This window comes from Protomyctophum bolini (assembly GCF_963924005.1).
Source record: "Protomyctophum bolini genome assembly, chromosome: 14".
Lineage (NCBI taxonomy): Eukaryota > Metazoa > Chordata > Actinopteri > Myctophiformes > Myctophidae > Protomyctophum > Protomyctophum bolini.
In genome coordinates, this window is record NC_137875.1 from 44287256 (window position 1) to 44305755 (window position 18500).

General features: G+C 44.7%; 1 protein-coding gene across 1 annotated transcript; it reads left to right on the forward strand.

Annotated features, from left to right (window-relative positions):
• Positions 1–3523: 3523 nt before the first annotated feature.
• LOC308328907 (putative nuclease HARBI1) lies at positions 3524–4513 on the forward strand (the record flags this gene model as incomplete). The annotated part of the gene is made up of 1 exon (XM_080783018.1): positions 3524–4513. One exon carries the CDS (start codon positions 3524–3526, stop codon positions 4511–4513), a length of 990 nt encoding a protein of 329 aa, XP_080639144.1.
• Between the last annotated feature and the right edge of the window lie 13987 nt (positions 4514–18500).

Below are 18500 nucleotides of genomic sequence, written 5' to 3' on the forward strand. Positions count from 1 at the left end.
AGGCTTCACGTTATGGTTTTTACTATAAAAAGACAGAGAAACATAATTACAATTCATTATATACACATCACATTTATACAGATAAACAGACAATTAGGCCTAATACAAACTTGGTACTCAAGGTGTGGGTGGGTAGCTACCACTAGATAAATTAAAGAGTACCAAGCAAACTTATAATACAAACACATTTCAATGAACTCTATAGGTTAAATACTGCATTTCCATGAATACTGAACAAGTCAATTATGTGCACTGCGCATTACACACCATCTTCTCTATAGAGTTTCAAGGCAAACAGTTGAGATCTAATAATCACAATAACCAATACATACATGAACTGAACTCACTTCATTGACGCATAACAAAGGCATGAGGCTCCAGGACAGAGGGCTCTCAGGTGGTGGAGTTGCTGCTGCTGCCAAACAATAACTGTAGAGACAAGCGCTCAAGCAGTATATATAGCTGGCAACTGATTAAGGTGTGAGTGAGAGCAGGTGAAATTACTGATTGAGAGGGAGTGACAGCAGGAAGTGGGTGGATCCAGTCCATGAGTAGGCCAGGGGGAGGGTTGCTGTTGATAAGTAGGATGACTCTATTCTACAGGTCCGGTAAGACCATTAGACCACACTACTTTGGTCTGGGTAGCGACCTATAACAGAAGTCTACAGTAACGGGTTCACCCCTCAACCGTGACTCGTTTGATGGCGGCACCAAGTGCAGCTTCGGCCCGCTCCAGTGATTCTTCTGCACTTCGTATGCGGTCTTCGGCCTCGTCAACGCGGGTTGTGTTGGAGGAGACCTCTCGTTGTACGTTGGTTATTTTGCTCTCAACTGCAGCGAGCGAGGCCGCCATGGTGGTCAGGCGGGTCTCTATGTTGTCTAACTTCGACCCAACTTCAGATCGGAGACATTTGATTTCCTTCAGAACTTCAGCCAAGGAGGCCATAGTGGGGTCTGTGTGCTCAGGAGCTATTGTTTGTAGCGTTGCGGGTAGATTGTCTGCCTTACCCTTGTGAGATCTTAAAAATAAGTCACACTCCTTGACAGCACTAGTAGTAGATTTCTTTGATTTCTTTGACATATCCAGAGGTTTGTTTTGGTCGAAAAGTTAGTAATCTATGATATATACATTAAAACCTTGCACGGTTGTGAAGAGCAACGGCGTTACGCAGCCATCTTAGTTCAGGCCACACCCCCAAAAGACTATTATCTTGACACAAACCAAACAGAATTAATAGGACATGGGACTTCATATATAAACTGGAAACTAAATCATTTGACCTATAATATATTGAGTAAATGTTAATTAGAAGCATCTTTATACACACACACACAATAAATAGAAAAACTGAATTTACAAATCCAATATTAAACTTAATGTATCAAAACAAGCTGTGATATACAAATTTGATTGGCAAAATAAATATTAAATGAATAAAATCTAAAGGCATTTGACAGATGTCATGTCACTGCTACTGAACGGAAATTCTGAACAGAAACTATAGTTCATTACTGACAGCCTTCTCTGTCTCGTATATAAGGTTCTGTAATTTGTGTTTGAACTCAATTTGATGCTTTTGAGGCAGTGACCGCATGAAATCTACCACAGGCTGGAAGTATCTGGCACATTCATCTCTCTGGTCTGAGATCTGTTTGAGAGAAGTGTTGAGGATGTCATTCCGCTTCTCTCTAGCAGCCTCCACTGCTGCCACTCTCTCCTCTCTCCTCTTCTCCATCATAACCTCAAGGTCAGGGCCCCATGAGTTCTTCCCCTTCCTCTTCTTGGAAGGTGGGGGTTCAGAATCGGATGATGTGGGAACAGCAGCTGGAGATGGGGATGGAGCAGGAAGTGCAGAGGGACCAGGGAGAGACCAAGGACTGTCTAAAGAGGACAAGAAGCGAAGACCGTAAGGGCGCCGCCATGTTGATCACATGGTGCTCCATGGAAGGAAAGAAACATGCGCAATGGGCTTTATGCAGCCTTGGTCTGCAACTGCTCCTTTCCTTCCATGGAGCACCATGTGATCAACATGGCGGCGCCCTTGCGGTCTTCGCTTCTTGTCCTCTTTAGACAGTCCTTGGGAGAGACCAGGGCTGCGTCCGAATTGCTAGGGTTGTTCCCTACTCCCTACTCCCCATGCGGGGATCCAGACTCAGTGGACTATAATAGTGAGGATTTCGGACAGTACTTCCTATATGGGGAGCACCGAGTCTGACGTCAATATCGGTAGAGGGCGCAATAACGCCACGGTTCCATGTGCTTTTTAAATAATAATAAACAAATCATCCACATCTACAAGAAAACAGCCACAACGCGAATGTTATCCTTGTTACTCCTGCTGAATTAGTTAGATTTTAGCTAGAAACAGACTGTATCAAATATAAGTGACCAATTCATGGATTGAATATTATGTTTTTAATTCATGGATGAATGAATGAATGAATGCATAATAAATATTGTTGTTACACAATTATTTTAAAACCGTGCAGTGTGTGCTATATTATATATACTATATTAGTATAATAAATGAACATAATATGTTCATTTATGCCTGAAGAAGGCCGAAAGGCCGAAACGTTGCTACTACTCTTAAAATAAACTTCTTGGCCCAGCAAGTGGTGGTGTGCGGGTCTCTCCTCCTTCCTTAAAACATCTGTTGATTGATTGATTGATTGAATTGTTCTGCCAATACGCACCTGCTATAAAATTGAACCGGGTGTGCGGAAACATCCCTCGAACCATTACACCTAAAACGGCTTCGTTACCACCGTCTTGCAGATATAAGACCATACAGATAAGAAGAAAAGAGCGTCTTTTCATTTTTCATTGTCAACTGTGTCCAGGCTGGACACAAATTACAATGCCACTCAATAGGCCAGTGAATTTGAGCGTGTTTGTATTTGCACTTATACGACTGATATTGGTGAGACGGAGAAACAGATCTCTCAGACAGAGAAAACTGAGAAGAGCAGCATTTGCATTACTGGGAAGACGTCAAACTGTAAGTATAAACAAGCCCAAATGATATACACTTTAGAAACAAGCCCAAATAAGCAACTACACTTCAGAAACAAGCCTGAAGCCCAAATTAAAATAGAACTTAATATTGTATTGTAGTGGAATATTGTTTAGACACATTTCATTTCAGGACACAGACTGTTTTGTATTAACCTTGGACCTTTGTAAATAGTATTGTTTATATTATCATTATTTATGTATTTAATCATTTATATAAATAGTAAAACTTATAGTATGCATTTATTTAAAAAGTAATATTTATGAACATTATTTAGGCTATATTTATTTTACCATGTATTCATAATATGGCATGTACATCAGTAGCAATGATTAAAGTAATACAGTATTAATAGTTTTATTACATATATAAATAGAAATAGCATATACAATTCATGTATGAAAGTGTTGATTATTATACTAATTCATGATTATATATCCATTTATTTACAGACTGAACGACCAGCTCAGTACGGTATAGTCAACCATCATGTACCAATTCTAAGAATGTATTTTGATGACCAGAGGGACCTACGCCCTGATTTCCGACTCTCCAGGCGCACCATAGGCCTTCTGATACAAGCCCTCGATGCTCCAGTTGACCATGGCTGGGCTCATCATTTCCAGGTTCTGGTATTCTTGTTTTGGCTGGCCAGTGCAGCCTCATATCGGTTGGTGTCAAGAGCATTTGACATCCCACGCTCCACTGTCCACAACATTGTCCATCGCGTGGCAAACCAGATCATCAGCATTAAAAACCGTGTCATCTTTTTCCCCCCCGCCAATAAAATCACTGCCACTGCACTAGGGTTTGGGACTCGGGCTGGAAACCCAGCATTCAACAGGGCTGTGGGAGCTATCGATGGGTGCCATGTGAGAATCAAGCCCCCTCTTTTAGATGGCCAGTGCTACTTTAACAGAAAACTGTTCCATTCCATCCAGATGCAGGCAGTGTGTGACAGTGAGGCCATCTTCCTGGACATATTTGTTGGGTACCCAGGCTCAGTCCATGATTCTCGCATCTTGAGAAATAGCCCAATATATGTGCAACAACAATACCCACCTGAAGGCTATTACATCCTAGGGGATGGGGGCTATCCCTGCATGTCTAACCCCATCGCAGTGATCACACCCTACAGGGAGCCAGTGAGGAACCCGGTGGAACGGAGGTTCAACAGGCACCATGCAAGGGCCCGTACTGTCGTTGAACGGTCCTTTGGCATGATGAAAAGTAGATGGCGTTCTATATTTTTCAAGGCCTTGGAAGTGCACCACGTTTTCGCTGTGAAGGTCATTGCCTGCTGTGCCATTCTGCACAACATTTGCCTCAGAGATGGCGATACCTTTGAGCCTGAGGAAGAGGCGCTGGATGGAAATGAGGGTGGTCAGCATCCACAGGACCAGGAGGATGGGGAACAGCTGCGTGCACACATTGCTGCAGCCCTCTCAGCCGCAGCAAACCCTCCTGAAGCCCTGAATGAACATGATTACCTGTAAACATTGTAGCTGCCACATGGGATCTTTCTGGATGAGTGATCATTTTGACCTCAACTTATAGTATCATTTGTATGAACATTATTTAGGCTATATTTATTTATTTTACTATGCATTTATAATATTGCATCCCGAAGTGGAGTTTATTTATTTTGGTTCTGCAACAGTGGTGCACGGCACCTGGGTTATTTTGGTTATTGTGAAAACCTGAAAGGTATACTACACTGACACTGTGCTATATGTATGTACTGAACTACTTCTGGTTTCCAATACAAACCTTGAGACTGACTTTGCTTGTGTCTTTTGCAATTCTTGACTGTTTTGAGTTTAAATAAGTGTTATTGAAATGTACTGATTTATTATTATTATATACTGTATATCCCTGAGTTAACTAGGTAGGTTGCTGTATTTTATACAGGGATCTTTGTAGGGTTTCTCCTTGATTCAAACTTTTATGGGTGAAACCGCTACAATATATAACAGTAGCATAGGTAATTAAGAATGAGTTGCAGTAAAGTGTTCATCATTCCAGTTCAGACAGAATTTATTTGGCAAATAAAAATTAAATGATTCTGAACATTTGTTTTTGTCTGTCTGTCTGTCTGTCCGTCCCCCCTCCTAACAAGCACTACTTGTGCATTGTGTAACAAGTGCATTGTTGGGGGGGAAAGTAAATACTTGCCTCAATGTCAAAGTCATACAAAATAGTCATACAAAGTAAAAAATATAGTTGGATCAAAGTTCTGCACAGACATGAGGGTAACAATCAAAACAAGAGGGAATAAACATTTATAACAAGGTGAGCTGAGCTCCTTCATCTCATCAAACTCACCCTCCTCTCTTCAAAATGGCTCAAACTCACCCTCTTCAACATGGAACAGATTACTGTGCATTACAGCTTGGTCCTCTTGATGGTATACGTCCATGTACCAAAGTTTGAGGCTGTAGCATGTTGTAAACAATAGTTAGAGCTGTGTAAAGGCCAGCCAATAGGACGACAGAGGGGCGGGGCTTAAGCAATTAAACATTTACAGTGTGCTCCTATTGGTGGTCCAAGTCCATGGAGCAAGTTTCAAGACTGTAGCATGTTGCAAACAAAAGTTATAGCTGTGTAAAGGCCAGCCAATAGGAATACAGAGGGGCGGGGCTTAAGCAATTAAGCCATTACAGCTTGTTCCTCTTGATGGTCTACGTCCATGTACCAAAGTTTGAGGCTGTAGCATGTTGTAAACAATAGTTAGAGCTGTGTAAAGGCCAGCCAATAGGAAGACAGAGGGGCGGGGCTTAAGCAATTAAACATTTACAGCGTGCTCCTATTGGTGGTCCAAGTCCATGGAGCAAGTTTCAAGACTGTAGCATGTTGCAAACAAAAGTTATAGCTGTTTAAAGGCCAGCCAATAGGAAGACAGAGGGGCGGGGCTTAAGCAATTAAGCCATTACAGCTTGTTCCTCTTGATGGTCTACGTCCATGTACCAAAGTTTGAGGCTGTAGCATGTTGTAAACAATAGTTAGAGCTGTGTAAAGGCCAGCCAATAGGAAGACAGAGGGGCGGGGCTTAAGCAATTAAACATTTACAGCGTGCTCCTATTGGTGGTCCAAGTCCATGGAGCAAGTTTCAAGACTGTAGCATGCTGCAAGCAAAAGTTAGAGCTGTGTAAAGGCCAGCCAATAGGAAGAGAGGGTTTGTGTGTTGGTGTGTGTGTGTGTGTGTGTGTGTGTGTGTGTGTGTGCGTGTGCGTGTGCGTGTGCGTGTGTGTGTGTGTGTGTGTGTGTGCGTGTGTGTGTCCATTTGGTTTCGCTCAGGGGGGGCGGCCCGGTTCCGGCGAGCCACCCCGCGTCTGAAACGGTTGAGAAATGACAGAGTTACGTGTTTCCCCAATTTTCTCTATTGACTTTCAATGTGTGTGTGTGTGTGCGTGCACATGTGTGCATGTGCGTGCATGTGCGTTCGTGTGTGCGCGTGTTTGAGGGGTGGTCAACTTGACCTTGAATCATTAACAAAGTATCAATTTCACCTGAGCTTGGGGCAGGGCTAGTCTATGCGAATGCAAACACTTGAAAGTCAGTACACTGACTCAATGAGAGAATTTGTTAAGACATACGGTCCGAACAAATTGCTCTAGCGCAAAAAGTAAAAGTCGAATGCGATTTTTGTTTTCGCCGTGAGTGACCCGAGACATTGAGGTACGCCGTGTGCGATCATGGTATTGGTCCGATAAAAAACGTGGTTATAAGAGCGAGTTAAGAAATTGTGTTTGTGATGAAAAAATTGCTGACTCATTCAGGCAGTTAACATGGCGTTTCATGACACATTATGATGGTACACCTGTCGCTTTCAGGGCTGTAGTTCACGTACCGTATGAATCTGGGCTGTGGTTGTGACATTGGGGGAAAGAGGACGAGTGTGGCTACAGAATTACCGAAACCCATGTGTGTAAAGTTAATATTTTGGCCGTGAGGACGATTTGTTCGGAGAATTTCGCTACAGTTTTGACACTGGCTGCTCACTCTGACCCGGTCTCTCTCTGGGCGTGCGACACTCTAAGTCGAGATTGTTGCTCAGACCACACACACTTTGAACTGCGATAGCGGGCAAACCGTGCAACGTATTCGAATTCCGTCTCAACCAGGACAAAGTCGATGGCCTCCTGTGCTGTTTGACGTTTAAATCGTGTGTCTACGTAACAGTGTGCAAGAGCAATGTGGCTCCAAAGTAACGTGTCGTTTTCTGTTTTTACCCGCGTTTCCCCATTGACTTTGCATGGGGCATTTTTCGCGTCGTTTATTGCGAATTACGTCGGCACAGTAACTCGAATCGGAAAGAAAAGCACAAGCACACCATTCCCGGCCGAGCCGCACGTTTCGATGTATATATTGTGGGGCTTTGGTAAACCGTGCGGCCGGCCATAGACGTCAAAGTTTCGTGTCTTGAATACGATTATTATTATTAAGTATTGGTTTCGGATTTCAACCTGTGTTTCTGCCATTGCATGGCAGGCACCCAGAACTAGAAACAAAATTTCAAGAAATTTTACTGGGTGCCTGAAGCTTGCCAAGTCTGTGCAGCATTTGAGCCACGGACCACCATTTGATGACATTTAGCCTCAAGAAGGGTCCATTTGGTTACATGTGAGCCAGGTCTCCCCATTGACTTTCAATGGGGTATTTTGTCTTAGTTTATTGCGCATTACGTTGCCACCAACATTCTAATGCTAACATGCTATCATGCTAACATTTTAATGCTAACATTTTAATGCTAACATGTTAATGCTAACATGCTAATGCTAACATGCTAATGCTACATGCTAATCCTAACATGCTAATATGCTAACATGCTAATGCTAACATCTAATGCTAAGATGTCTGAGCTGTAAGGGTCCATTTGGTTTCGTTCAGAGGGGCGGACCGGTTCCGGCGAGCCGCCCTGCTTCTGAAACGGTCGAGAAATGACAGAGTTACGTGTTTCCCCGATTTTCTCCATTGACTTTCAATGAGTGTGTGTGTGTGTGCACATGTGTGCATGTGCGTGCATGTGCGTTCGTGTGTGCGCGGGTGTGAGAGGTGGTCAACTTGGTTAAGTGCATGGAGCAAGTTTCAAGACTGTAGCATGTTGCAAACAAAAGTTATAGCTGTTTAAAGGCCAGCCAATAGGAATACAGAGGGGCGGGGCTTAAGCAATTAAGCCATTACAGCTTGTTCCTCTTGATGGTCTACGTCCATGTACCAAATTTTGAGGCTGTAGCATGTTGTAAACAATAGTTAGAGCTGTGTAAAGGCCAGCCAATAGGAAGACAGAGGGGCGGGGCTTAAGCAATTAAACATTTACAGCGTGCTCCTATTGGTGGTCCAAGTCCATGGAGCAAGTTTCAAGACTGTAGCATGTTGCAAACAAAAGTTATAGCTGTTTAAAGGCCAGCCAATAGGAATACGGAGGGGCGGGGCTTAAGCAATTAAGCCATTACAGCTTGTTCCTCTTGATGGTCTACGTCCATGTACCAAAGTTTGAGGCTGTAGCATGTTGTAAACAATAGTTAGAGCTGTGTAAAGGCCAGCCAATAGGAAGACAGAGGGGCGGGGCTTAAGCAATTAAACATTTACAGCGTGTTCCTATTGGTGGTCCAAGTCCATGGAGCAAGTTTCAAGACTGTAGCATTTTGCAAACAAAAGTTATAGCTGTTTAAAGGCCAGCCAATAGGAATACAGAGGGGCGGGGCTTAAGCAATTAAGCCATTACAGCTTGTTCCTCTTGATGGTCTACGTCCATGTACCAAAGTTTGAGGCTGTAGCATGTTGTAAACAATAGTTATAGCTGTGTAAAGGCCAGCCAATAGGAAGACAGAGGGGCGAGGCTTAAGCAATTAAACATTTACAGCGTGCTCCTATTGGTGGTCCAAGTCCATGGAGCAAGTTTCAAGACTGTAGCATGTTGCAAACAAAAGTTATAGCTGTTTAAAGGCCAGCCAATAGGAATACAGAGGGGCGGGGCTTAAGCAATTAAACATTTACAGCGTGCTCCTATTGGTGGTCCAAGTCCATGGAGCAAGTTTCAAGACTGTAGCATGTTGCAAACAAAAGTTATAGCTGTTTAAAGGCCAGCCAATAGGAATACAGAGGGGCGGGGCTTAAGCAATTAAGCCATTACAGCTTGTTCCTCTTGATGGTCTACGTCCATGTACCAAAGTTTGAGGCTGTAGCATGTTGTAAACAATAGTTAGAGCTGTGTAAAGGCCAGCCAATAGGAAGACAGAGGGGCGGGGCTTAAGCAATTAAACATTTACAGCGTGCTCCTATTGGTGGTCCAAGTCCATGGAGCAAGTTTCAAGACTGTAGCATGTTGCAAACAAAAGTTATAGCTGTTTAAAGGCCAGCCAATAGGAATACAGAGGGGCGGGGCTTAAGCAATTAAGCCATTACAGCTTGTTCCTCTTGATGGTCTACGTCCATGTACCAAAGTTTGAGGCTGTAGCATGTTGTAAACAATAGTTAGAGCTGTGTAAAGGCCAGCCAATAGGAAGACAGAGGGGCGGGGCTTAAGCAATTAAACATTTACAGCGTGCTCCTATTGGTGGTCCAAGTCCATGGAGCAAGTTTCAAGACTGTAGCATGTTGCAAACAAAAGTTATAGCTGTGTAAAGGCCAGCCAATAGGAATACAGAGGGGCGGGGCTTAAGCAATTAAGCCATTACAGCTTGTTCCTCTTGATGGTCTACGTCCATGTACCAAAGTTTGAGGCTGTAGCATGTTGTAAACAATAGTTAGAGCTGTGTAAAGGCCAGCCAATAGGAAGACAGAGGGGCGGGGCTTAAGCAATTAAACATTTACAGCGTGCTCCTATTGGTGGTCCAAGTCCATGGAGCAAGTTTCAAGACTGTAGCATGCTGCAAGCAAAAGTTAGAGCTGTGTAAAGGCCAGCCAATAGGAAGAGAGGGTTTGTGTGTTGGTGTGTGTGTGTGTGTGTGTGTGTGTGTGTGTGTGTGTGTGTGTGTGTGTCCATTTGGTTTCGCTCAGGGGGGCGGCCCGGTTCCGGCGAGCCACCCCGCATCTGAAACGGTTGAGAAATGACAGAGTTACGAGTTTCCCCGATTTTCTCTATTGACTTTCAATGTGTGTGTGTGTGCGTGCACATGTGTGCATGTGCGTGCATGTGCGTTCGTGTGTGCGCGTGTTTGAGGGGTGGTCAACTTGACCTTGAATCATTAACAAAGTATCAATTTCACCTGAGCTTGGGGCAGGGCTAGTCTATGCGAATGCAAACACTTGAAAGTCAGCACACTGACTCAATGAGATAATTGTTAAGACATACGGTCCGAACAAATTGCTCTAGCGCAAAAAGTAAAAGTCGAATGCGATTTTTGTTTTCGCCGTGAGTGACCCGAGACATTGAGGTACGCCGTGTGCGATCGTGGTATTGGTACGATAAAAAACGTGGTTATAAGAGGGAGTTAAGAAATTGTGTTTGTGATGAAAAAATTGCTGACTCATTCAGGCAGTCTTATGACACATTATGATGGTACACCTGTCGCTTTCAGGGCTGTAGTTCACGTACCGCTTGTTCCTCTTGATGGTCTACGTCCATGTACCAAAGTTTGAGGCTGTAGCATGTTGTAAACAATAGTTAGAGCTGTGTAAAGGCCAGCCAATAGGAAGACAGAGGGGCGGGGCTTAAGCAATTAAACATTTACATCGTGCTCCTATTGGTGGTCCAAGTCCATGGAGCAAGTTTCAAGACTGTAGCATGTTGCAAACAAAAGTTATAGCTGTGTAAAGGCCAGCCAATAGGAATACAGAGGGGCGGGGCTTAAGCAATTAAGCCATTACAGCTTGTTCCTCTTGATGGTCTACGTCCATGTACCAAAGTTTGAGGCTGTAGCATGTTGTAAACAATAGTTAGAGCTGTGTAAAGGCCAGCCAATAGGAAGACAGAGGGGCGGGGCTTAAGCAATTAAACATTTACAGCGTGCTCCTATTGGTGGTCCAAGTCCATGGAGCAAGTTTCAAGACTGTAGCATGCTGCAAGCAAAAGTTAGAGCTGTGTAAAGGCCAGCCAATAGGAAGAGAGGGTTTGTGTGTTGGTGTGTGTGTGTGTGTGTGTGTGTGTGTGTGTGTGTGTGTGTGTGTGTGTGTGTGTGTGTGTCCATTTGGTTTCGCTCAGGGGGGCGGCCCGGTTCCGGCGAGCCACCCCGCATCTGAAACGGTTGAGAAATGACAGAGTTACGAGTTTCCCCGATTTTCTCTATTGACTTTCAATGTGTGTGTGTGTGCGTGCACATGTGTGCATGTGCGTGCATGTGCGTTCGTGTGTGCGCGTGTTTGAGGGGTGGTCAACTTGACCTTGAATCATTAACAAAGTATCAATTTCACCTGAGCTTGGGGCAGGGCTAGTCTATGCGAATGCAAACACTTGAAAGTCAGCACACTGACTCAATGAGAAAATTGTTAAGACATACGGTCCGAACAAATTGCTATAGCGCAAAAAGTAAAAGTCGAATGCGATTTTTGTTTTCGCCGTGAGTGACCCGAGACATTGAGGTACGCCGTGTGCGATCGTGGTATTGGTACGATAAAAAACGTGGTTATAAGAGCGAGTTAAGAAATTGTGTTTGTGATGAAAAAATTGCTGACTCATTCAGGCAGTCTTATGACACATTATGATGGTACACCTGTCGCTTTCAGGGCTGTAGTTCACGTACCGTATGAATCTGGGCTGTGGTTGTGACATTGGATGAAAGAGGACGAGTGTGGCTACAGAATTAACGAAACCCATGCGTGTAAAGTTAATATTTTGGCCGTGAGGACGATTTGTTCGGAGAATTTCACTACAGTTTTCACACTGGCCTCTCACTCTGACCCGCTCTCTCTCTGGGCGTGCGACACTCTAAGTCGAGATTTTTGCTCAGACCACACACACTTTGAACTGCGATAGCCGGCAAACCGTGCAACGTATTCGAATTCCGTCTTAACCAGGACAAAGTCGATGGCCTCCTGTGCTGTTTGACGTTTAAATCGTGTGTCTACGTAACAGTGTGCAAGAGCAATGTGGCTCCAAAGTAACGTGTCGTTTTCTGTTTTTACCCGCGTTTCCCCATTGACTTTGCATGGGGCATTTTTCGCGTCGTTTATTGCGAATTACGTCGGCACGGTAACTCGAATCGGAAAGAAAAGCACAAGCACACCATTCCCGGCCGAGCCGCACGTTTCGATGTATATATTGTGGGGCTTTGGTAAACCGTGCGGCCGGCCATAGACGTCAAAGTTTCGTGTCTTGAAAACGATTAAGTATTGGTTTCGGATTTCAACCTGTGTTTCTGCCATTGCATGGCAGGCACCCAGAACTAGAAACAAAATTTCAAGAAATTTTACTGGGTGCCTGAAGCTCGCCAAGTCTGTGCAGCATTTGAGCCACGGACCACCATTTGATGACATTTAGCCACTCAGAAGGATCCATTGTGTTACATGTGAGCCAGGTCTCTCCATTGACTTTCAATGGGGTAATTTGTCTAAGTTTATTGGGAATGTTAGCATTGCTAGCATGCTAATGCTAGGGTCCATTACCCCATTTGGTTTCGTTCAGGGGGGGGGCGTCCCGGTTTCGGCGAGCCGCCCCGCGTCTGAGACGGTTGAGAAATGACAAAGTTACGTGTTTCCCGGATATTCTCTATTGACTTTCAATGTGTGTGTGTGTGTGTGTGTGTTTGTGTGCACATGTGTGCATGTGCGTGCATGTGCGTTTGTGTGTGCGCGTGTGTGAGAGGTGGTCAACATGGAGCAAGTTTCAAGACTGTAGCATGTTGCAAACAAAAGTTATAGCTGTTTAAAGGCCAGCCAATAGGAATACAGAGGGGAGGGGCTTAAGCAATTAAGCCATTACAGCTTGTTCCTCTTGATGGTCTACGTCCATGTACCAAAGTTTGAGGCTGTAGCATGTTGTAAACAATAGTTAGAGCTGTGTAAAGGCCAGCCAATAGGACGACAGAGGGGCGGGGCTTAAGCAATTAAACATTTACAGCGTGCTCCTATTGGTGGTCCAAGTCCATGGAGCAAGTTTCAAGACTGTAGCATGTTGCAAACAAAAGTTATAGCTGTGCAAAGGCCAGCCAATAGGAATACAGAGGGGCGGGGCTTAAGCAATTAAGCCATTACAGCTTGTTCCTCTTGATGGTCTACGTCCATGTACCAAAGTTTGAGGCTGTAGCATGTTGCAAACAAAAGTTAGAGCTGTGTAAAGGCCAGCCAATAGGAAGACAGAGGGGCGGGGCTTAAGCAATTAAACATTTACAGCGAGCTCCTATTGGTGGTCCAAGTCCATGGAGCAAGTTTCAAGACTGTAGCATGTTGCAAACAAAAGTTATAGCTTTTAGTTATAGAGGGGCAGGGCTTAAGCAATTAAGCCATTACAGCTTGTTCCTCTTGATGGCCTACGTCCATGTACCAAAGTTTGAGGCTGTAGCATGTTGTAAACAAAAGTTAGAGCTGTGTAAAGGCCAGCCAATAGGAAGACAGAGGGGCGGGGCTTAAGCAATTAAGCCATTACAGCTTGTTCCTCTTGATGGCCTACGTCCATGTACCAAAGTTTGAGGCTGTAGCATGTTGTAAACAAAAGTTAGAGCTGTGTAAAGGCCAGCCAATAGGAAGACAGAGGGGCGGGGCTTAAGCAATTAAACATTTACAGCGTGCTCCTATTGGTGGTCCAAGTCCATGGAGTAAGTTTCAAGACTGTAGCATGCTGCAAGCAAAAGTTAGAGCTGTGTAAAGGCCAGCCAATAGGAAGACAGAGGGGCGGGGCTTAAGCAATTAAGCCATTACAGCTTGTTCCTCTTGATGGCCTACGTCCATGTACCAAAGTTTGAGGCTGTAGCATGTTGTAAACAATAGTTAGAGCTGTGTAAAGGCCAGCCAATAGGAAGACAGAGGGGCGGGGCTTAAGCAATTAAACATTTACAGCGTGCTCCTATTGGTGGTCCAAGTCCATGGAGCAAGTTTCAAGACTGTAGCATGTTGCAAACAAAAGTTATAGCTGTGTTAAGGCCAGCCAATAGGAAGAGAGGGTTTGTGTGTTGGTGTGTGTGTGTGTGTGTGTGTGTGTGTGTGTGTGTGTGTGTGTGTGTGTGTGTGTGTGTGTGTGTGTGGGTGTGTGTGTGTGTGTGTGTGTGTCCATTTGGTTTCTCTCAGGGGGGCGGCCCGGTTCCGAAGAAATGACAGAGTTACGTGTTTCCCCAATTTTCTTCATTGACTTTCAATGTGTGTGTGTGTGCGTGCACATGTGTGCATGTGCGTGCGTGTGCGTTTGTGTGCGCGCGTGTGTGAAGGGTGAATCATTAACAATGTATCAATTTCAGCTGGGCTAGTCTATGCAAATGCCACCACTATTGAAAGTTAACCCATTCTGAACGGGAACTCCTTTTTTTTGTTATGCTGAATTTGTTCAGATATACGGTCCGAACAAATTACTCTAGCGCAAAAAGTAAAAGTCGAATGCGATTTTTGTTTTCGCCGTGAGTGACCCGAGACATTGAGGTACGCCGTGTGCGATCGTGGTATTGGTACGATAAAAAACGTGGTTATAAGAGCCAATAGGAAGACAGAGGGGCGGGGCTTAAGCAATTAAACATTTACAGCGTGCTCCTATTGGTGGTCCAAGTCCATGGAGCAAGTTTCAAGACTGTAGCATGTTGCAAACAAAAGTTATAGCTGTGTAAAGGCCAGCCAATAGGAAGACAGAGGGGCGGGGCTTAAGCAATTAAGCCATTACAGCTTGTTCCTCTTGATGGCCTACGTCCATGTACCAAAGTTTGAGGCTGTAGCATGTTGTAAACAAAAGTTAGAGCTGTGTAAAGGCCAGCCAATAGGAAGACAGAGGGGCGGGGCTTAAGCAATTAAGCCATTACAGCTTGTTCCTCTTGATGGCCTACGTCCATGTACCAAAGTTTGAGGCTGTAGCATGTTGTAAACAATAGTTAGAGCTGTGTAAAGGCCAGCCAATAGGAAGACAGAGGGGCGGGGCTTAAGCAATTAAACATTTACAGCGTGCTCCTATTGGTGGTCCAAGTCCATGGAGCAAGTTTCAAGACTGTAGCATGTTGCAAACAAAAGTTATAGCTGTGTAAAGGCCAGCCAATAGGAAGACAGAGGGGCGGGGCTTAAGTAAATTAAGCCATTACAGCTTGTTCCTCTTGATGGCCTACGTCCATGTACCAAAGTTTGAGGCTGTAGCATGTTGTAAACAAAAGTTAGAGCTGTGTAAAGGCCAGCCAATAGGAAGACAGAGGGGCGGGGCTTAAGCAATTAAGCCATTACAGCTTGTTCCTCTTGATGGCCTACGTCCATGTACCAAAGTTTGAGGCTGTAGCATGTTGTAAACAAAAGTTAGAGCTGTGTAAAGGCCAGCCAATAGGAAGACAGAGGGGCGGGGCTTAAGCAATTAAGCCATTACAGCTTGTTCCTCTTGATGGCCTACGTCCATGTACCAAAGTTTGAGGCTGTAGCATGTTGTAAACAAAAGTTAGAGCTGTGTAAAGGCCAGCCAATAGGAAGACAGAGGGGCGGGGCTTAAGCAATTAAACATTTACAGCGTGCTCCTATTGGTGGTCCAAGTCCATGGAGTAAGTTTCAAGACTGTAGCATGTTGCAAACAAAAGTTATAGCTGTGTAAAGGCCAGCCAATAGGAAGACAGAGGGGCGGGGCTTAAGCAATTAAGTCATTACAGCTTGTTCCTCTTGATGGTCTACGTCCATGTACCAAAGTTTGAGGCTGTAGCATGTTGTAAACAAAAGTTAGAGCTGTGTAAAGGCCAGCCAATAGGAAGACAGAGGGGCAGGGCTTAAGCAATTAAGCCATTACAGCTTGTTCCTCTTGATGGCCTACGTCCATGTACCAAAGTTTGAGGCTGTAGCATGTTGTAAACAAAAGTTAGAGCTGTGTAAAGGCCAGCCAATAGGAAGACAGAGGGGCAGGGCTTAAGCAATTAAGCCATTACAGCTTGTTCCTCTTGATGGCCTACGTCCATGTACCAAAGTTTGAGGCTGTAGCATGTTGTAAACAAAAGTTAGAGCTGTGTAAAGGCCAGCCAATAGGAAGACAGAGGGGCGGGGCTTAAGCAATTAAACATTTACAGCGTGCTCCTATTGGTGGTCCAAGTCCATGGAGTAAGTTTCAAGACTGTAGCATGTTGCAAACAAAAGTTATAGCTGTTTAAAGGCCAGCCAATAGGAATACAGAGGGGCGGGGCTTAAGCAATTAAGCCATTACAGCTTGTACCTCTTGATGGTCTACGTCCATGTACCAAAGTTTGAGGCTGTAGCATGTTGTAAACAAAAGTTATAGCTGTTTAAAGGCCAGCCAATAGGAATACAGAGGGGCGGGGCTTAAGCAATTAAGCCATTACAGCTTGTTCCTCTTGATGGTCTACGTCCATGTACCAAAGTTTGAGGCTGTAGCATGTTGTAAACAATAGTTAGAGCTGTGTAAAGGCCAGCCAATAGGAAGACAGAGGGGCGGGGCTTAAGCAATTAAACATTTACAGCGTGCTCCTATTGGTGGTCCAAGTCCATGGAGCAAGTTTCAAGACTGTAGCATGTTGCAAACAAAAGTTATAGCTGTGCAAAGGCCAGCCAATAGGAATACAGAGGGGCGGGGCTTAAGCAATTAAGCCATTACAGCTTGTTCCTCTTGATGGCCTACGTCCATGTACCAAAGTTTGAGGCTGTAGCATGTTGTAAACAATAGTTAGAGCTGTGTAAAGGCCAGCCAATAGGAAGACAGAGGGGCGGGGCTTAAGCAATTAAACATTTACAGCGTGCTCCTATTGGTGGTCCAAGTCCATGGAGCAAGTTTCAAGACTGTAGCATGTTGCAAACAAAAGTTATAGCTGTGTTAAGGCCAGCCAATAGGAAGAGAGGGTTTGTGTGTTGGTGTGTGTGTGTGTGTGTGTGTGTGTGTGTGTGTGTGTGTGTGTGTGTGTGTGTCCATTTGGTTTCTCTCAGGGGGGGGCGGCCCGGTTCCGGCGAGCCACCCCGCATCTGAAACGGTTGAGAAATGACAGAGTTACGTGTTTCCCCAATTTTCTTCATTGACTTTCAATGTGTGTGTGTGTGCGTGCACATGTGTGCATGTGCGTGCGTGTGCGTTTGTGTGAGCGCGTGTGTGAAGGGTGAATCATTAACAATGTATCAATTTCAGCTGGGCTAGTCTATGCAAATGCCACCACTATTGAAAGTTAACCCATTCTGAACGGGAACCCCTTTTTTTTGTTATGCTGAATTTGTTCAGATATACGGTCCGAACAAATTGCTCTAGCGCAAAAAGTAAAAGTCGAATGCGATTTTTGTTTTCGCCGTGAGTGACCCAAGACATTGAGGTACGCCGTGTGCGATCGTGGTATTGGTACGATAAAAAACGTGGTTATAAGAGCGAGTTAAGAAATTGTGTTTGTGATGAAAAAATTGCTGACTCATTCAGGCAGTTAACATGGCGTCTTATGACACATTATGATGGTACACCTGTCGCTTTCAGGGCTGTAGTTCACGTACCATATGAATCTGGGCTGTGGTTGTGACATTGGGGGAAAGAGGACGAGTGTGGCTACAGAATTACCGAAACCCATGTGTGTAAAGTTAATATTTTGGCCGTGAGGACGATTTGTTTGGAGAATTTCGCTACAGTTTTGACACTGGCTGCTCACTCTGACCCGGTCTCTCTCTGGGCGTGCGACACTCTAAGTCGAGATTTTTGCTCAGACCACACACACTTTGAACTGCGATAGCGGGCAAACCGTGCAACGTATTCGAATTCCGTCTCAACCAGGACAAAGTCGATGGCCTCCTGTGCTGTTTGACGTTTAAATCGTGTGTCTACGTAACAGTGTGCAAGAGCAATGTGGCTCCAAAGTAACGTGTCGTTTTCTGTTTTTACCCGCGTTTCCCCATTGACTTTGCATGGGGCATTTTTCGCGTCGTTTATTGCGAATTACGTCGGCACGGTAACTCGAATCGGAAAGAAAAGCACAAGCACACCATTCCCGGCCGAGCCGCACGTTTCGATATATATATTGTGGGGCTTTGGTAAACCGTGCGGCCGGCCATAGCGGTCAAAGTTTCGTGTCTTGATGATTATTAAGTATTGGTTGCGGATTTCAACCTGTGTTTCTGCCATTGCATGGCAGGCACCCAGAATAATAATCGTATATGTTCCGAAACTTTGACCGCTATGGCCGGCCGCACGGTTTACCAAAGCCCCGCAATATATACATCAAAACGTGCGGCTCGGCCGGGAATGGTGTGCTTGTGCTTTTCTTTCCGTTTCGAGTTACCGTGCCGACGTAATTCGCAATAAACGACGCGAAAAATGCCCCATGCAAAGTCAATGGGGAAACGCGGGTAAAAACAGAAAATGACACGTTACTTTGGAGCCACATTACTCTGGCATACTGTTACGTAGAAACACGATTTAAACGTCAAACAGCACACGAGGCAATCGTCTTTGTCGTGGTTCAG